Source organism: Rhopalosiphum maidis, chromosome 2, assembly GCF_003676215.2.
Source record: "Rhopalosiphum maidis isolate BTI-1 chromosome 2, ASM367621v3, whole genome shotgun sequence".
Classification (NCBI taxonomy): Eukaryota; Metazoa; Arthropoda; class Insecta; order Hemiptera; family Aphididae; genus Rhopalosiphum; species Rhopalosiphum maidis.
The window spans coordinates 21375697-21393553 of record NC_040878.1 but is presented as its reverse complement, the minus strand read 5'-3'; the positions used below and the strand labels follow the sequence as shown (position 1 = coordinate 21393553).

The following is a 17857-nucleotide window of genomic DNA, read 5'->3' as shown; positions in this document are numbered from 1 at the left end:
CTGAGAATCGAAAAACATGCAAAAATAAAGGACGAAATTATAGAAAATATTTTTAAAAACATATGTTATGTTATTTTTTCAACTTCTTGCTAAAATGTACGCTTAAATGTGTTTCAGATTTAGAGCGACCAAGTGTTCGCTACGTTAGCAATAGGTTAGGTAATGTAATTTTATTAATTACTTTAAACAGTCCACATTCGTAGTAGGTATTGAAAGTATAATCATACTATAACGCGATGTAAAAAAAATTAAATCTTGCCAGTGTGGGTATCTTATATACATTGTATAACGTGTATCACATGAAAACATTATTCAAAATGTACAGGTTGCAGTCTTAACCCGTTTACCTTTTTTTTTCACGGGATCGCCTTTTTGGTGTATGTTTTTTCTCAATTTCCATTTATTCATATTTGTATTGAGATTTTTATGCCAACAAAATTGTCCAATATTTTCGGATGACCCTCCTCTACAGGCTCCCCTACAATAATATATTCTCCCGGAAATTTCACGAACCCCACATAGTACGATAGGATCAAGACAGTCGCGTTTCCGGTAACAAAATGAAGATCGCGATGTCACGACAAAGAGAGAGAGAGAGAAGACAACCGTCGTGGTGTGGGGTTGTGGCACCACCCCGCACGCACTTCCGGTCAATAAACTCTGATGCGGACAGAACGCTGAAAATAGGAAGCAAATGCGGCGGAAGTTGTATACAGTATACACAATATATATATAGTATATTTATATTACATTCATAGGTATCTAGAGTGACGTGAGCCGAGGAAATGTCTGTACTGCGGAAACGTTCGATAATGGCCAGCGCTGGAGTTGTAGTAAAAATAAATTGACGATCCTGCTGGATGCATAATAATATATTCTTATATTTATATAAGGACGACAAAGGAATAGAGAATATCGAAAGAAAATCGACCGGGTATAATAATATAGTAATGACGACAACAGCCGCGTAATATATTACTATATTACTGTCGAGTTTGCGGAGAAAACCTGCTGAAACTCAATCGCCAATCGCAACAGTCAGCTGTGCTCGACTACTCCCCAACCAACATCAAACAGGAAAAGGCTCCAGACCATCATCATCATCATCATCACGACGGCGGCGGCGCATCGTTATGTTATTATTAAAACGGCGCCCCGACGGCTTTTCGATAAATTTCCAAGTTTTATTGTCGTCGCCGCATTTTGCGTTTTTACACCGATTTTTCATCACCGCGCGATACAGTTTAATATGTGTATATGTATATTGCGATATTATTATCGTTGTTTCCTTGGTTTGTTTTATTGACGATATCTCCATGCAATAATATTTGTTATACTTTATCGCATATATATATATATATATACATATACCAATTTCGAAAGACGATAATATTCTTTTTTACAGTGCCTAAAATCACATTTGGCCACCACTGACAGAGTTAGTTTCCTGTATGTGTGCCATAAAAACAAAACAAAAAAAAAAATCAGAAAAAAACGAACCAACTAAATGCTCAATAATATTTTCATATTGATTATTGTATTAAAGTTTGCGTTCATATATGGAAATTAAATCCCCTAGCTACGTATATATAAACTGGACGGCGAAATGTCAAACTGCTCCTCGGCCATATAAAAGGGGGCCAGTTTACGACCTTTCCAGAGGACCTACCATAAAAAGGTCTACTCGACGGGTTGTTTTCTGGTTAATCTAAATCCGCGTATATAACGTCATTATTTCCCGATCGTATTATATTATAGTAACGATTACGTGAGCACGTTTTTATCGATCGGTGGAGAGTAAAATAATTATTACCAACGTTTTAGATTTTAATACGCAACCCATTGGGCTTGTGTTGAAAGCGATTTTGGTGTTGCGGAACACGTGTAGTGTTTAAAAAAATCGCATTCTTGAAATTATACTAAATTATTTTAATTTTAATATACGTATCATAAAAATTTAGTTGGCGCACATTCATAAACGTATCAGCAGTTTGTTGGAAATGTATAATAAATATCAACGTATTAATGTTTTTATAACAGAATAAAACACATCTGGTATTTTTTCAAAATTTGAAATTCAAACGGTTATAGAAAGAAATGTGACCATTTTCGGTACTTATGAATTGCTGTAAGAAAATTTCCGTGAAAAATTTCGCATTGAATTTATAAGCAGTTTTATTCGCATTTCACAGACAAAAATTAAATCCTCTTCTCTCCCATCAAAAAACTAAGATTAAATAAAATCACAAAGATAATAAATTTAAGTTAACATTTTAAATCCTTAAAAATCGATTTAAACCACATCTAAGAACAGCTGAACTTTTTCGTTAAATAGTTGTGGTTAAAAATATTAAAATAGGTAGGTACTTTTAACTCAATTTCTAAAGCTTATAATCTCAGAAATAAAATATTTATTTCGTGAAAAAGAACAAAAGAATAATTAAATATGATATTTTGTTCGAAACTAATTTGGTATGACAACAATTTTGTTGTTTGTTAGAAACTTTGAGACATTTCTTCAAATACTACTGCAGTAAAATTCCAAAAATGACTCCCAAAGGAACTTCCGTATTCAATTTATAACCGATAAAATGCCTATATAAAAGTTATAGAGGGGTTCCTTTTTTCAAAACATGTATTCCAATCTAATAAAATAATCGCATATTATAAAAAAAAAAAAAAATTCCCCATTGTATTATCGGTTAAAAAAATAAGATTCTCGCATTTTGTACACTATATATTTACACATATTATTATTATATACATAAAACGTGCATGCAATTTATATTATCCTTACGGTATGAAATATAATAATATTATGTGATGAAATCCTTATAAAATAGCGTTATAAAAGAAAGAAATATTCCTACGTCTGGCAATAATAATGTATAATCAATATATTTATTATGCAATCAAATTCGAATGATTTATTTTTTTTTCAAATTCGAGTAAGCACCCAGACGGGGCTCTTTTCGAGACATGCTATGGTAACCTCGGTCGCCTCTCGATCGGCTGACATGTGAGAAAACTACTGCGGTTACAAACGTCAGGCTAACGGCGAGAACGTCTCGAGACGTTTACTTTTTCGATCGTATCATTTCTCGCGTTACACAACACTGGGTAGCATTATGTACGTGTTTCTATAATCTGTAGAACGGTATTAAACGGTATTTCTATAATCTGCATTTTCAGTCGTCAACCAAAAACAAAACGCGCATCGAAATTATGCACAACAAGTTTTTTGTACACGATCGTAAAGATACTAAAGAATATCCGAATCAAACACGGCGGCGGACGAGCATTTACGTAACATAATATTTTTAATGAGATACCGGAATGTCAGTGCAAAACCATATTGAATAATGATCGATGGGATGTGTGTATAATATAATAATATGATCTTTGCGCTTAGGGTCATAATCTGACCTGTATAACAGTACTTATGCCCATTCGCGGAATCCCATAACCATCACAACATGTCTATATTATGTAGCTACATACTTATAATAGATAATTGAGCTCTATTACAATGCATACCGTACACACGCGAACAAATTATACATAAACCTACAGGTCGATCCATCAAGCCATCTACACGGATTTTATCGATGAACCTTTTTGGTTATGAAAAAAACATATTTGAAGAATTTATAACATGTTATTTTCAAATAAAATTAATCCTACTTTCACAGTTTTTTTGTCATAGTAAAGATTTTTAAGTTTTTACTTTCTTTTTTTTTAATAATTACCTATAATTTACATTTAATAACTTAAAAATTAACGCTTTAAAAAAAAAAAAATAATAAGTAAGCAAATAGTAATATTAAGTAATAGCAGAAATGTCGAGGAGGGGCGGTAGTGGTGATGCTCCTCCTTGGAACTTGGTTAAATCCTTATAATATTATGTACATTTTAAATATTAAAAAATAATAATTTATAGCAGTATTAACAATAAATATTATAAAAGTTTTAAAATACAGCAAGAATAAAACCTAAGTTTACTCGGACAGTTTTCGGCGCATGAGGATGAAAACATTTTTTTTTTGCACATTACTTGTGTCATGGAACTGAATTTCCACCCACTTCTTATTTATAACTTATAAGCGTCTAAAGTTTAAATGACCAGAGTAGTGCCGCTGCCGCTTCGTTCTCACTCAATAAATACAGTTATCTTTATACAGTATAATATTATGATATCAAGTTGGACCACTCTGTACATAATAATACTATGGACGGCGTAAATAGAATATTATTTGACCTCAATACCTCATAGTTGTAGTATAGAAACTCATAATCGTGTGGTGTGTGTATATGATATAATAATATAGTTGAAGTCATATACCGATATTACGCAAATGTGCAGCAAGTATAATGGTCCTTCGCAATACTATGCAGTCCAAAGTGCCTGTATTTACAGGAACGCAATGAAAAAATAATAAAAAAAACCGTAGGGATATATTAGGTATATAAATATGCACCAGCAGTTAACAAGAGATTAGATTAGCACGACGGTATAAAAGACCAAAACTTGAAACACTAATAATGTCAATATCATAATAATATATTATAGACGTAAATGTGACGTCGAAGTCTATTAAGTGTCTATATATACGGACAATCTATAATGATTGACAATCTCTTTATTAGTATATAATAACTAATAAATAGTAATAATATTCCGAACGCGATGAAAACAGAATCGAATAAAACACACGTCATACTAAAACAAGTTGCCAAAGCTGTCGTGAATAATATAGACGAAACAAGAAAATGATTATCATAATATTTTGAAATGTCGTACGACGAATCAAACGAGGACATGTTGACGGACCTTAAATCAAGTGGTCGAGTATCGTATATTAACGCGATTTTATAACCTATGTACATACACATACACATTAAACGCGTTACGAGAAACTGTGGTTACTCGCATGTATATTTTGTACACGTTTTTTGGTAACGAAAATGAAAACTGTGCAGCGCACGGTTAATCTCGAACGACATAGCCACGCGGGCGATAAATCTACTCGAGACCCGCCGAATTAAAACGTCACGATCTCGAACGCAAAGAGTTATTTATTTTGTTATATTCAATTAGATATTTGTAGCTATAACGCCCCCGAAGACAAATTTACGCGTCTACGCATTTGCGCTGCGTTGGACGAGCTTTTTTTCGGTATGCGTGTAGGTCGGGGACAGAAACATTTTTGCGCCGATCCGCCTACCTGTCGGAGCCAAAACGGAGTTTCTACATAAAATATATCAGTCGGTGTACAGCGTACAATTATATTATAATATTTTGCTTGTATTATATGCGCGAGTGTGTAAATGTGGTCGATACGTGTGGTTATATTGTGTAACTATAATATATAAAGTGCATAATATTATATTATCGTATCGATGTTTATATCCAAATATCTCGTGGTTTCAATATTACTATAACAATTAGGACTAGGATCTTTATACTCTAAGAAACCCTAATATACGCACGTATTTATGCCTTTAAAAATATTTATCATATATGCTTTAATAATATGCGAAAATGCTAAATTATGATATTGAAAATATTTTATTTTTTGTTAAACAACCAAAAATTACAAATGTGTTTATCATTAAATAATGAATTTTTCTTTTAGTGTTTTTAATTTAATTTTCATAAAACAAAGCAGCCGTAACTAGTCTAGAATATTATATATTAACTATATAAATGCAAGACGAAAACACGTATGAAACAAACAGACGAATTGACAACAACTGATCGAATCCGGCGTATTTTTATCGACCAATTTTATGTTTTTAACAACACACAAATAATTGGGAATACACACGGTAAATATATTATTAGAATAATTTATATTTAATCATTTTAATCTATTTTTTCCAATTTCTAGAAAATTAATATTAAATATTGTATAGTGTGTATATGTAAAATATTATTCTTCGTGTCATATAGTATTTACAATTTTTATATATTATGTACTTAAAATACAAATATAATAAATATGCATTAATGGGAAAAAAAGGTAAATACACAAAATAAAAATGATTGTTTAAAATGTCTATTACTATGAAACAAATATCTATATTACATAGTTATGTTTTGGATAATTATTGAAAAAAAACTCCTATAAACACTAATAATAATAAAATGTTAAATGATACTATAATATTGTGTATAATATAATGTGGATGAATTCTTTTTTTTACCTGATTAAAAATCGTGTAAGTAAATAAATATTATACATATCTCAGATATATTATTATGTATTGGCTACTAATAATTAGTATATTATATGTATATTAATATTACTAATATAGTGATAATAAAATATTATATTACTGAATTAATCATCGGTGGTAAAAACAAAATCACAAAAATAAATAAATAAAATGATACACCTGTATTACTATGCCCATGGTTTGCAATTTTAGTAAACTTAGAATAATATTTTCTTGAGTGTTTTACACAGTGCATTCAAAGTGGAATTTTACTGTTTTTGAGTAATTTTTTTCTTTCTGTATTAAAATATTTATTTGAAGTAGCAGTGAATACATTTTTTTATTTTTTATTATTTTATTTTTTTTTTTGTGGTACTTTGTATTATTCATACCCGTTGAGGATATAATAGCACTCTGTATTAAATTTCAAATTATAATAAACTTAATGTCACCTCTTTCAGAACATGTCACGTTACAAGAAAAATACAATTAGAGAAAAACGAAGATAATATGACAATGAAATGTTTTTCTAATAATTTCTTTGAAGTACATCCATATTTTATAATTTCACAATATTATTTCAGAAATTTTCATAATAACAATCAAAACTTTGGAAAGTTTACTGTGATATTCTTGGAATCAAAAGCAATATTGAATCTAATGTTTATATTATTAATAACAAAATATAATTTCTTAACTATATGTCAGGTATCAATATTCTATTAACTATCATTTTTATCGAACAATACAAGAAAGATCCATCAAAGTTCAAAGTGTCGGCTTCATCAATCAAAAACTTTTGGATTTTCCTGACTATTTTGATAACTTGGAGGTCGGGCGGATCCAACCTAATAAATCACGAAGGTGTTTATCGAGAAACGGGTGTGGTTAAATGGTGTGTACTGTGTACTATAATATTTTACTAAAAACAGTCAAAAACACAATAATTTTCGACACATACGTATACTACAAAATAACAGTTTTTTTTTATGTCAAGTATTTTTTCTTAGATACTCAAGTGTTGTCGGAGAGCTATTGGTTTTGAAATGATGTATTGGAAAATTGACGTATCAGTTTTTACGGTGTTTTTCCAAGTACACTTTTGGGAGCAGTAAAAAAACTTAAAAACTTTTGGTTATATCGGAGATTCAACACAGATGGTTAACACTGGAATTCTACCTTTAAAGGTAATTTTTTGAACTTGTCAGTGTCTTGTATTTTTGAGAGAGCACCGTGAAAACGGGCGGAACACGTTGAAGAAAGATAAACAAATATTCGTTTTAAGCAATTTTTAACGATTTTATTTTTCAAATACAATAACTCATCGTCGCTTTCTAATTTGAGCGTAGCACTTTCGGTGACCAACTCGATTCTCCTCAGTATTACATTTTTATATTCACAGTATTTTCTTCTATTAGCACGACATTGGCACCGACTGTAAACGATGGAAGTAAATATTTAATAGTGCAAAATATGTTGACAAAAAAACTTACGGGGCGTACAATCAACGTTTGTTTCACGTCGAGTAATAATTAACCTTATACTTATTGCAGAATACCGTGTTTATTGTACAGTAATGTTCTTCATAGCCGTGAATAATGTGTTTCCAAATAAAAAATAAAAAATAAAAAGGACAAAATGAAATGATAAATCGTGTCGTTGATCAACAATAGAGTAGTTTAATACATTATCCGTCATTTGCTGGGGTATACTAGCACATGGAAATTTGGCAACGTAACAGTTATGCGAAGACCCACCGCAATAAATCATCCCTTGTTCTCTTCCCCAAACCTAAACACACGCCGCTCACTGCTGTATTATGTAGACGTCAAATCTATTCCTATATAATTTAACGTGTTGAACTCTGTTGAATATTCATATAAGGTGTGGGATTCATATATTCTACGGTACGTTTTGTTTCTTTAATTTTTAATAAAATATATTAGATTGACAGCTTATTTTACGCTCATAGTTAATTCCATGACGCCGTTATTATTTTCATTTACGGGTTTTGTGTTTATGTGATTCTTTTGAAACTGCCATACTGTAATGACATTATTATGCACCGCTCTAAACATGACCATAAACTCGTAATTAAAAAATTCGCTTTAGTGCACGAAAATAAAATTTATCAGCCCGCCGTGTTTAAAAATAAACACGTCAAATTTCAACAGAAATTACTGGTGTTTAAAGATGTCTTGAGGGGTTTTCAACACGTATTTTATTAAAACCCGTACGCTATTACGCGAGGTGTTGTTTCTGAATAATATAATAGACCATTTATTATTTCTGTTTCGTGCCGTTCTATAATATTTTCGTTTATTAATACCCACCTAAAATTCTGTATTTGTTGTTTTCATATTAAAATAATTTATAGTGCCCAGGTAACCTGCTCCTTCTATCCGCTTATAGCGTCGCGAACGTCTAGCGCTGTGTGTTCCTATTGCATAATCTCTCTGCCGATCCCGAATAAATTTTTCCCCGTCCCCCTCGGCGCTCCACGGCAAACACGAGTCGGGCACTTTACAACGCGAATGCTCCGCAGCGCCCGCCCACTCCGCGATATCATCTGGCCGCCGTCGCCGTTGTACATATCCACGAGAACTGCAATAGCACATAATCGCATTATAATAACACTGTATCGCTGCACAACACGCGAGCCCATAACGGAGTGTACGGCCAGCTGTAGATCGTGTGTGCACCCCGTGCAAAGCTACGCCGCAGTTGTTATACCAGTCAAAAGTTCGCGTTTCGGCCGATCGCCGTGGCGCTATCCCCTCGGGCCGGACGCAACACGGAGAGACGTGTCACACACATCAGTGGCGTGTGCAAACGGACGTGGCGTTCCTCTGCGGCAGACACACGCCGATGCGTGACACTCGGCGTCCAGTTTTCGACCGACCGCGATGATACGCCAAGTCACGCGGCAAGTCTGTGTTTTGGCAGTGGCCTTTGATAAACCATACGACTACGTTATTATAGGGCGGTCGTGCCAAAACGTTTATTTTACACAATACTATTACGTTAATATGTCATGGCAATGTTTATCCTATAGCTGCGCTATGACCGGAGAAAAGCAACGCGGCAGACACTACTGCATATGTATCGAAACCCGTAAAATTCGTTTGAATGAAAATTAATTAACGATATTGCCGACACTGTTCAATTCGGTTAATAGGATTTCACACCCGTGAAAAACTTTTGACATTTCTAACTGTTTGCTCATCCGATATTATTTGGGATGTAATAATTTGTGGTTTTAATGATGAAACTATAGTCACCGGGGACGATCTGCCATACTCTTGTTAAATTATATAAAGTTGTTAAATATTTGTAATTGTTGTAATCGTAATTTAATTTAGTACCGTCGATAAAATATTATGCTATATGATTGTCGAGATATTTTATTTATTTAGGCTTTTTTACACAAACGGTGTTCTGCTGTAACGAAAATAAAATATTACAAACATTTGTATTAGGGCCAACACATACTAATATACTATAAAGACCTCGGTAAAAGCTGCATTAAGATTATAAAATGGTTTACAACGACTGCAATCTACTTATTACACACGTCTAAACCTTTAATGTAGAATATATCTTATATAAATCGTGTATAATATGTTTTGTGTACCAATTACATCGCAATTTATAAATTCCATGTATTTGTATAACATAATATATTAGTATTCTATACCTATCCTATATTGTACATCAGTACATCACATTTATTAAAATAAATACTCTTGATTTTTTTACCATAATAATTCCTGGAACAAAAAAGCATTTATTTAATATTTTTTAAATAACTTGAATACATACTTCAAAATGTAGTACTTATAACGTTAGTAAAACAAACTGTCGTTATATTAAATATTTTCGAGATATTTTATATATAGTAATAATATAGTAATATAAATAGAGTATTATATTTTCAAGTTTTTTAAAAGTTACAAAATTGCAAAATTACACATTTTATCGTAAGAAAAAAAACTAACGTATTCGTTTTCGTATATCCTACTAAATTCACGAAAAACTAAAAATCGTTAGTACGAACTACGAATAGATAATTTATTATTAATTATATTGTGTAGTAGTATACAATGTTCAATCACTCACCAAATAGTATAAATATACAATGTATAACAATATTCTACAGTGGTTTTGAAATTCTTATACTCGTATTTATACAAGCATCATTTACAACAATGAATCCATAATAGAATTTTAACAGTAACATTATGGATCACAATGTGAAAATGCACAGACAATAATAATTTTTATTATTTGATCAGAAATTCTCAGCGATACATTGAACTCTATGACATGAAGGTTTCCATAAAAATATTGCAGTAACGTACTTATTTTTCTTTTCCGTGTATCCTGTGCAGACAGAATACATAGGATGTTGATTTATGAGTCAATATTAATACATTTAACTTTTAGCTCAGCAAATTCTTATCGTATTCACTAAACAGATATTAATTTAATTATAGTTAAATTTCAACAATAATTGTACAATATCAAACAATAAGTAAACTATAATAGGTAATTATAATTTAAATATAACAATGAAATATACATTTAGAGTATTTTGTCAATTGACTAAAGAACGCGCAGGTTTTCACTAATATCTAATTATACATCATAACATGCGCCCGAGTTCAGCGCGCTTATCGAATTTATTTGCAGATAATTTTTGCAACAGTAAATTAGATTGTAATCTAACCATAGAGTCATACCTACTCAAGTGTTTAACTTCTCCTGTTAAACGTTAAAAAATAATCATAATAATAATGGCTAATAAATCGATAGTTTTGAAAGGGATTACACAAAGTATTTTCGTACAAGATCATATTTGACATAATTAAAAAAAACACATTTAAGATGATTGATGGCCACTAATGAAAGAGGATTATTATTTGTATTTTTTTAATGAGGTATTTCATTATACTATGATGTTTGTATGGTTGGCTAACAAATTTAAAACAATGTAAATAAATTATTTAAATATCGTTACAAAGAAGATGCATTTTTATATTTCAACGAAACACAATGAAAAACTTATTCCATATTAAATATTCCGACAAGTTTAAAAGTTAAATAATAACAGTGTCTTCTTCATAAACTTTGTTGGTGTAGCGGGGAACGTTGGTTTTTGTTATTACGTTTCGATTGGGTTACATTTTTAAACGAGCAACTATTCAGGTCATGGTTTTTTTTAAAAAAAATTATACATTTTTTTAAAGACAAGACATGTACACATATAAATTGGACGTCACTTGAATTCGTATCCATGAAACTGTGCAATGTGGTTAGGGAGTTTTACAAGATTTTCGCTGTGACGTTGTGCGGTGTAGGTACTAAAAAATAAAAATAAAAACTCCGATAATATTATTATGCTGAAAATTATCAAGTATACTCAACCTCCTCACGATTTATATAAATGCATAGTGTCGCACCAAAATAAGTCTGTCACTGTTATATTATATTAAACGACGTAACGGGCGATATGGCTTTGGCGGTGATATAAACGGATGGCACAGTTATGCAAAGGTTTAGCGCGAACCATTAACACAGGTAATATCTCTGCAACGTGCCACAAGACAGACAGTATATAGCGACAAAATCGTGTATATCGGTTTAAGTAAAAAATATTATGCATAATTCGTTTTATTGAAGGGTGGGGGAAGAGTTAAAACAGTTGAACACGTCCGCTGTTTACCGCAACAGTGCTTGGACTAATCGGTCACAAGACAACATATATATAATAGGAAATATAGGGAACGATTTCCAAGAAAAATAATTAATTCGTGAACTGCAATAATGGCCGCACATTATGGCCGGTAAAACAGTGTTGTAATGAAGACAATCGTATCGTTTATATGGCCAGTAAAAACAACGAGAGTCCACATAAATATAATAATATAGACATTACTACTGTAAAATAGTTCCTAAGCTCTCAATATACAACACGTTTGGCAAAATATCAACTTCGTCGATAATTGGAGACGATTTGGACAACAAACAAAATCTCATTGATTATCCGTTGATCTACATAAAATAATTTATAATTCGAGTAATTATATCATAGTATTTAATTAAATCGTGATTTATACATGGTTATTAATTCTTCATTAAGTCGTAGATGTAAATCATAAAAAAATAGATTTTTAAAAATAATAGGTACTTATTATTATTATATTATGACTGCATTGAATACAAGACTGATCAATCGAAATTCCATAATTGGACAGATCTACTAATAAAATATAAAAATAGGATCAAATTTATTGTAATTTAAAAATATATTATTATTATGTAAATTCACATACTATAACTATACATTTTATACAATTAGGTTTACTTCATTTATTTATTATACTAAAAAAATTCAACAAAAATTTGAATAATAAATAATAACAATTATTAAATTAAAATATTGAGATACCATCTATAATTTAGATTGAAATATTTTTATGAATTTTAATTACATTCAAATTTATGATACACCATTATATTGTATATTATGTTATAAAAAAAAAGACACTAACTAACTTCAAAGATAATATCACTTTTACCCTCGTCCTCTTAGCTAGTGTTAAAAAATAAAAAATTAAAGATTTTAATTAAGAATTATGTTCAAAACCACGTTGTTATTTGCGACACAGGTGCAATCTGGACTACCTACTTTTAATATTTTAGCATTGTGCTTTATGTACGTCTTTAATAACGCGTATTTTACCAAACATTTATTAGATTATAACTTTATAATAATCACAGTAATAAACTGTAACGAGTAACCATAAATATAATACGTAGGACGTAGGAACACAGCGATCGGCCGGCCAGGTGACTCATAAAATATGTATAATAATGATAATAAGACTAATAAATAATAGGTAGGTTTGTCAATTTCAGTAGATTGGCAGTTATTATAGCGATCAATAGAAATTTAGATTATAAGCAGACTATAATACAGCAGGCGGACAGCAAGATCATTACAAATAATTGTACATGATTGAATGTGGGTTAATTTTTACGACTGAACGTAAAAAATTAAACACGTAGACAGATTAAAAAACTAACTATTTGCAAATTGATCACATTAAGAAATCGAACTCGATTACGTTAAAACAGAAAAATAAAATAAATAATAATAGTGTAGTTATCAAAAAGAAATTGTCGGAAACCCAGTTTACGCGGCAGGTTAGTTAGGAAATTTTATAACCGAGTTTTAATGAGTCGACAATAATGGATCGCATGCAAACGTTTATATAATAATAACAGATCTGTAAAAATTACTATATACAGTTTGAATTTTTAATGGCCAAAAGAAACACTTTGCTAGGTCCAAATGACGCTACTGCCGCCGAACACGTAGTCCTTGAGGTCACTGTAAATGTGTTATACTTTAAATAGCTATATTAACTTATAACTTATTAATAATTAATCAAACTGTGCTCGGTCTACTTATATTTAAATTTCATTATAGGACAGTTATAATGAAATACTATACCGAAGGACAGCGATGTCTGACGAGAACAAAAGATAATATTTTGTAACAATATACGGACATATTATATTATTGTGAATTCGTATAATTTGAATTTAATTAAAAACTAATCAATTTAGAAAACTTTAAACTCGTCCAATGTACATAAAAATCATAAAACAAAAAAAAAAAATTATATACTAATAAAAGAAACAAAGCTTTTATTTTATTTGTTTACGATAAATATTAGATACACTGAATAGTTGTTTTGGATTATCAAATTGCATTATTAATTGTTTTTAGTTAATGTTCACGATTATTTTCACACGTTGTGAAAATTGGTTTTATTAATAAATAATTTAAACAAAGGCGAAAAATATAATAGGTATCAGTCAGTTCACAGTTGTCAGTTGTCCACTATAATAAATTACTTATTTTAGTTAAAGAAATAATACTGTAAAAGCAAATTAAATTTACTTGATAATTAGTAATTACTAACGGACGAGTGCCAACATCATCATTTATTTTCACATATACATACTTATTTATATATATATATATAAGTAGAGATTTTAAATTAACGACGTGTACGCAAAGATAGAGTTTACTAAAATTAATTAGGACCGTTCTACCCGTAATTACGTGTGCTTAAAACACCCAAGTTCCACACACACATATTAATCAATTACGTTGTCCTTTAATTAGTAGGCGATCGTATTTAAAGCCATATTAACGCTTTTCCGACCATTCTAGACATTTTTTTTACCGCTAAAATTTGTATTAATCATTTTCGTACAAAATTCACTATGTGTTTTTTTGTCTATACGCAATATCGACATGGTTTGGTGTAACTTATAAGGCCTCGTGTAACTCAATCACTTTTTCTCCAAACTACTCACACAATAAAAAAATGTACCTAATTAGCTTGATCAAGTCCGGTGAACTACAGATAAAATAAAATTGTAAAGTGTAAAGTTTATGTCAACATATCATAATAACAGCAGGTGTTAAAAACACTAGTTGTAAAATAATAGTTGACTAAATATTATTATTTTTTTTTTTACTATAATTAAATTTTTTTAAGTATAAATTATGCGTATTTGAGACTAATATTTGAGTATTCTGATTTTTGTGGTTAAGCCTTTTTTTATTTATTTTCCAGATTTTGTAGGTAATTTTATTTTATTTAAAAATACGATATAAATCTATAACAACATCGAAGAATAAATTCATTAAAACATCAATAAAATCATTAACGGTACTGTTATTTTGTCGATTTCCTTGAATGTTTCCTATCGTTAACCTTCAATCTCCTTGTTTATTTCAAACAAATTGTATGTAAAATTTTCATTTTTATTGGTTAATTTTGTCGATATATTTAATTGAACATTTTATATGATTTTTGTAACTGACTTTTTATTTAAAAGATACTATTATTGGCGTATCGAATACTCTAGTTTCGTTTGTGTATTACGTTTCGACACAAATTTTGTTGTATTACATATATTATTGTAATATAAAAATATAATAATCATATTTTAAATACTTCGTATGTCGTCGATACTTTGTACATACGATTAATGGTAATGTGTTTTTTTAATTTAAATTTAAGATTAGATATTCTAATATTTTGTGGGGTTATCGAACAATATTGGTCTGTGAATTTAAATAAATAAAATTATAATATAGTTAGCCCTTAATGCTAGACCTCATCTTTTGTTCACACGTTACTGCGTGACCGGGAGAAGGATTTAGTCGAGTAGAAAATAATACGAGACACTCGTCTGCTGTTTTCCGAGCACGTCGTCGCTGGTCTTAAGCACATAGTACGCAGTGCACTAAGTGTCTACACACGTAATACCACATACGTGTTTACGACGCGCGCGAAATAATAAAATTACTATATAAAATACGAAACAAAACGCGCAAGTCGGATTGTGTTTATCAAACGAAAAAGGACTCACGGACATAGATGTTGGACAAGAGCGTGGCGGGCAGACAGAAGACGAGCACCAGTATGTCGGCCACGGCCAGGTTGACGATGAAGTAGTTGGTGACGTTGCGCATCCTGGGAGATCGGCAGACGACGGACACCACCAGCAGGTTTCCGACCAACCCGACCAGGAATACCATGGTGTACGCGAAGCAGTAGACGGCCGTCATGGCGGGGCTGTGCCTGTACCAGAGCTCGCCGGGGCCGATGCCACCGGAACCGCCGGCCCCGGAACCGCCGCCCATTCCGCTTCCGTCGTCTTCGTCGTCGTCCACGGCCGTCCCGGAACCGTCGACGCGACCACCAGAACCGTCGCCGGATCCGTGCGTCGACACTGTGGACGCCACGGCCGACGACTCGGTGGACGACACTGGTGCCAGCATGTCGAACAGCGAGTTGCCCAACATGTCCATCAGGCCCGGTTCGATGACCATCCTGCTACTGCTCGTCCTATGCTCCTCGACGATCCTATACCCACTGCTGCCGATCCTTTTCCTCCACGCTGCGGTGGTATATTATTATTAACTCGACCGACGAGCGTTAATAACAATATCAAACCGGACACCGGTGATGAAGCAGCGTTACCCGACTGCCGACGACGATATCATCGTCCGTCCGGATAAGTTGTACAGGAACAACACTGCCGGCAGCGTACCTATACGTAGAGCATTATAAATTGTATAAAATATAGCGTACAAATTTTGGGGGGAGGGTGAATTGTCAGATCGGATTAGCGCTGACGTCATACATATTATATTCCCAAATGATACGTGGCCGTAATATTACACAGGTGTGTACACCTATATTTCCATCCGCGCGCGTGTTCCCGCGATCACGTTGATACCGACAACCGTTGGATCGTCACACTACGATACGGGAACGCGGCGTGGATGTTTATGGCGGTTAGGCGATATAATATTATATTATAATAGAGGAGCGAAGTTTATATATATATATATATTACATAAGAATATAGTTGTAATTTTTGTTTTTTTTTTGCAATCTACTCAACAATTACTTACCAAGGATATATTTTCGGACAGATACCTGTTGCTGAAACTCGGGACAACACCGTGATACAATACTCAATCGTTACGTCACTGTATGCGTCGACAGCTCGAAATGTGCACAATACAACACATGATATATATTAAAAAAATATATATTATAGTGTGCACGGGCGCATATATTATCGTTACGATTAATATCAAGTGGTGTAAATACGACGTGGAGGGTGAACGTCCGGTTAGGCGGGTAAAACGTCCGTACGGCGTGGCGCTCGGCGACCGTGTGGCGTGCGTACGTTTTCGGTTTTGCGGAACTCCCGGGCGGTTCCGCTGCCGTATATCCACCGCCGCTCCGACCCCCGGTACCCTTCAACCAACCCCTAACAGGCCGTCGCTCTACTACTCCCGGCCCGCGTGAAGACGAGCGGACGACACCTCCACCACTACCGCCGTCCCCTTTATTTTTTACACGCTACATCACAATGTAATATATCTATACGTATATATAATATGTATATGCGTACATAGGCGGCTTGAGAGGCGGCCATATAGCGTTACCGTACCGTGCGCGATAATCTCGCTCGGAATCGTTTTTTATTCTTATAGTTTTTTCATGTTTTTTTTTTTTTTTTTTTTATCTTCTTTTTAACCGAAGAAATGCATATTCCATCGGTTTTACTGCGATGATGCGTGTGTGTTTTGTTTTCGTTATTATTGTTACTGTCTCTTAATCTCTGCGTCGAACGCTTTCTGCGTCGTCGCTTGAAAAGTTTCATGCACAACCTTCGTGCGGATCGGAAATGTCTAAGTCTGAGCTAAATTGTGGATTTTTAGACCCACAATAATGTATTATCAAATTTAAGCATGTGGTTAAATGTTTCACCCATTACTTCCTTGAAAACAGCACCCTGTCGATTGAAAATTATAAAGTAATCCTAGGTAAACCGTAGGTAAACATTTATTAAGTTATAGCAAAAATATAATCTAACTGTTTTCCTGTCCCCATAAAATGTAAGTGGTACTTCACGTTACTGACCTAGGCGCATTACACGCACACGTTGAAGACGTTATGCCCTCGTACGGTCGTAGTTTCGTGTAATGAATAGCTACTGAAAATCGTTGAAAAATGTCGAAGAAACGCCA

The 17857-nt window shown here is 32.5% G+C and overlaps 1 protein-coding gene across 1 annotated transcript in view; it reads right to left on the bottom strand.

Annotated features, from left to right (window-relative positions):
* LOC113552296 (neuropeptide SIFamide receptor-like) overlaps positions 1–16978 on the bottom strand; it is a 38515-nt gene extending 21537 nt beyond the window's left edge. Inside the window, exons 1-2 of the mRNA XM_026955099.1 lie at positions 16730–16978; positions 15679–16362 (exon numbers count right to left, since the gene is read on the bottom strand). Coding sequence (XP_026810900.1) covers positions 15679–16141 — 463 coding nt within the window. The 5' untranslated portion in view covers positions 16142–16362; positions 16730–16978. The remainder of the gene's footprint in view (positions 1–15678; positions 16363–16729) is intronic.
* Positions 16979–17857: the final 879 nt, after the last annotated feature.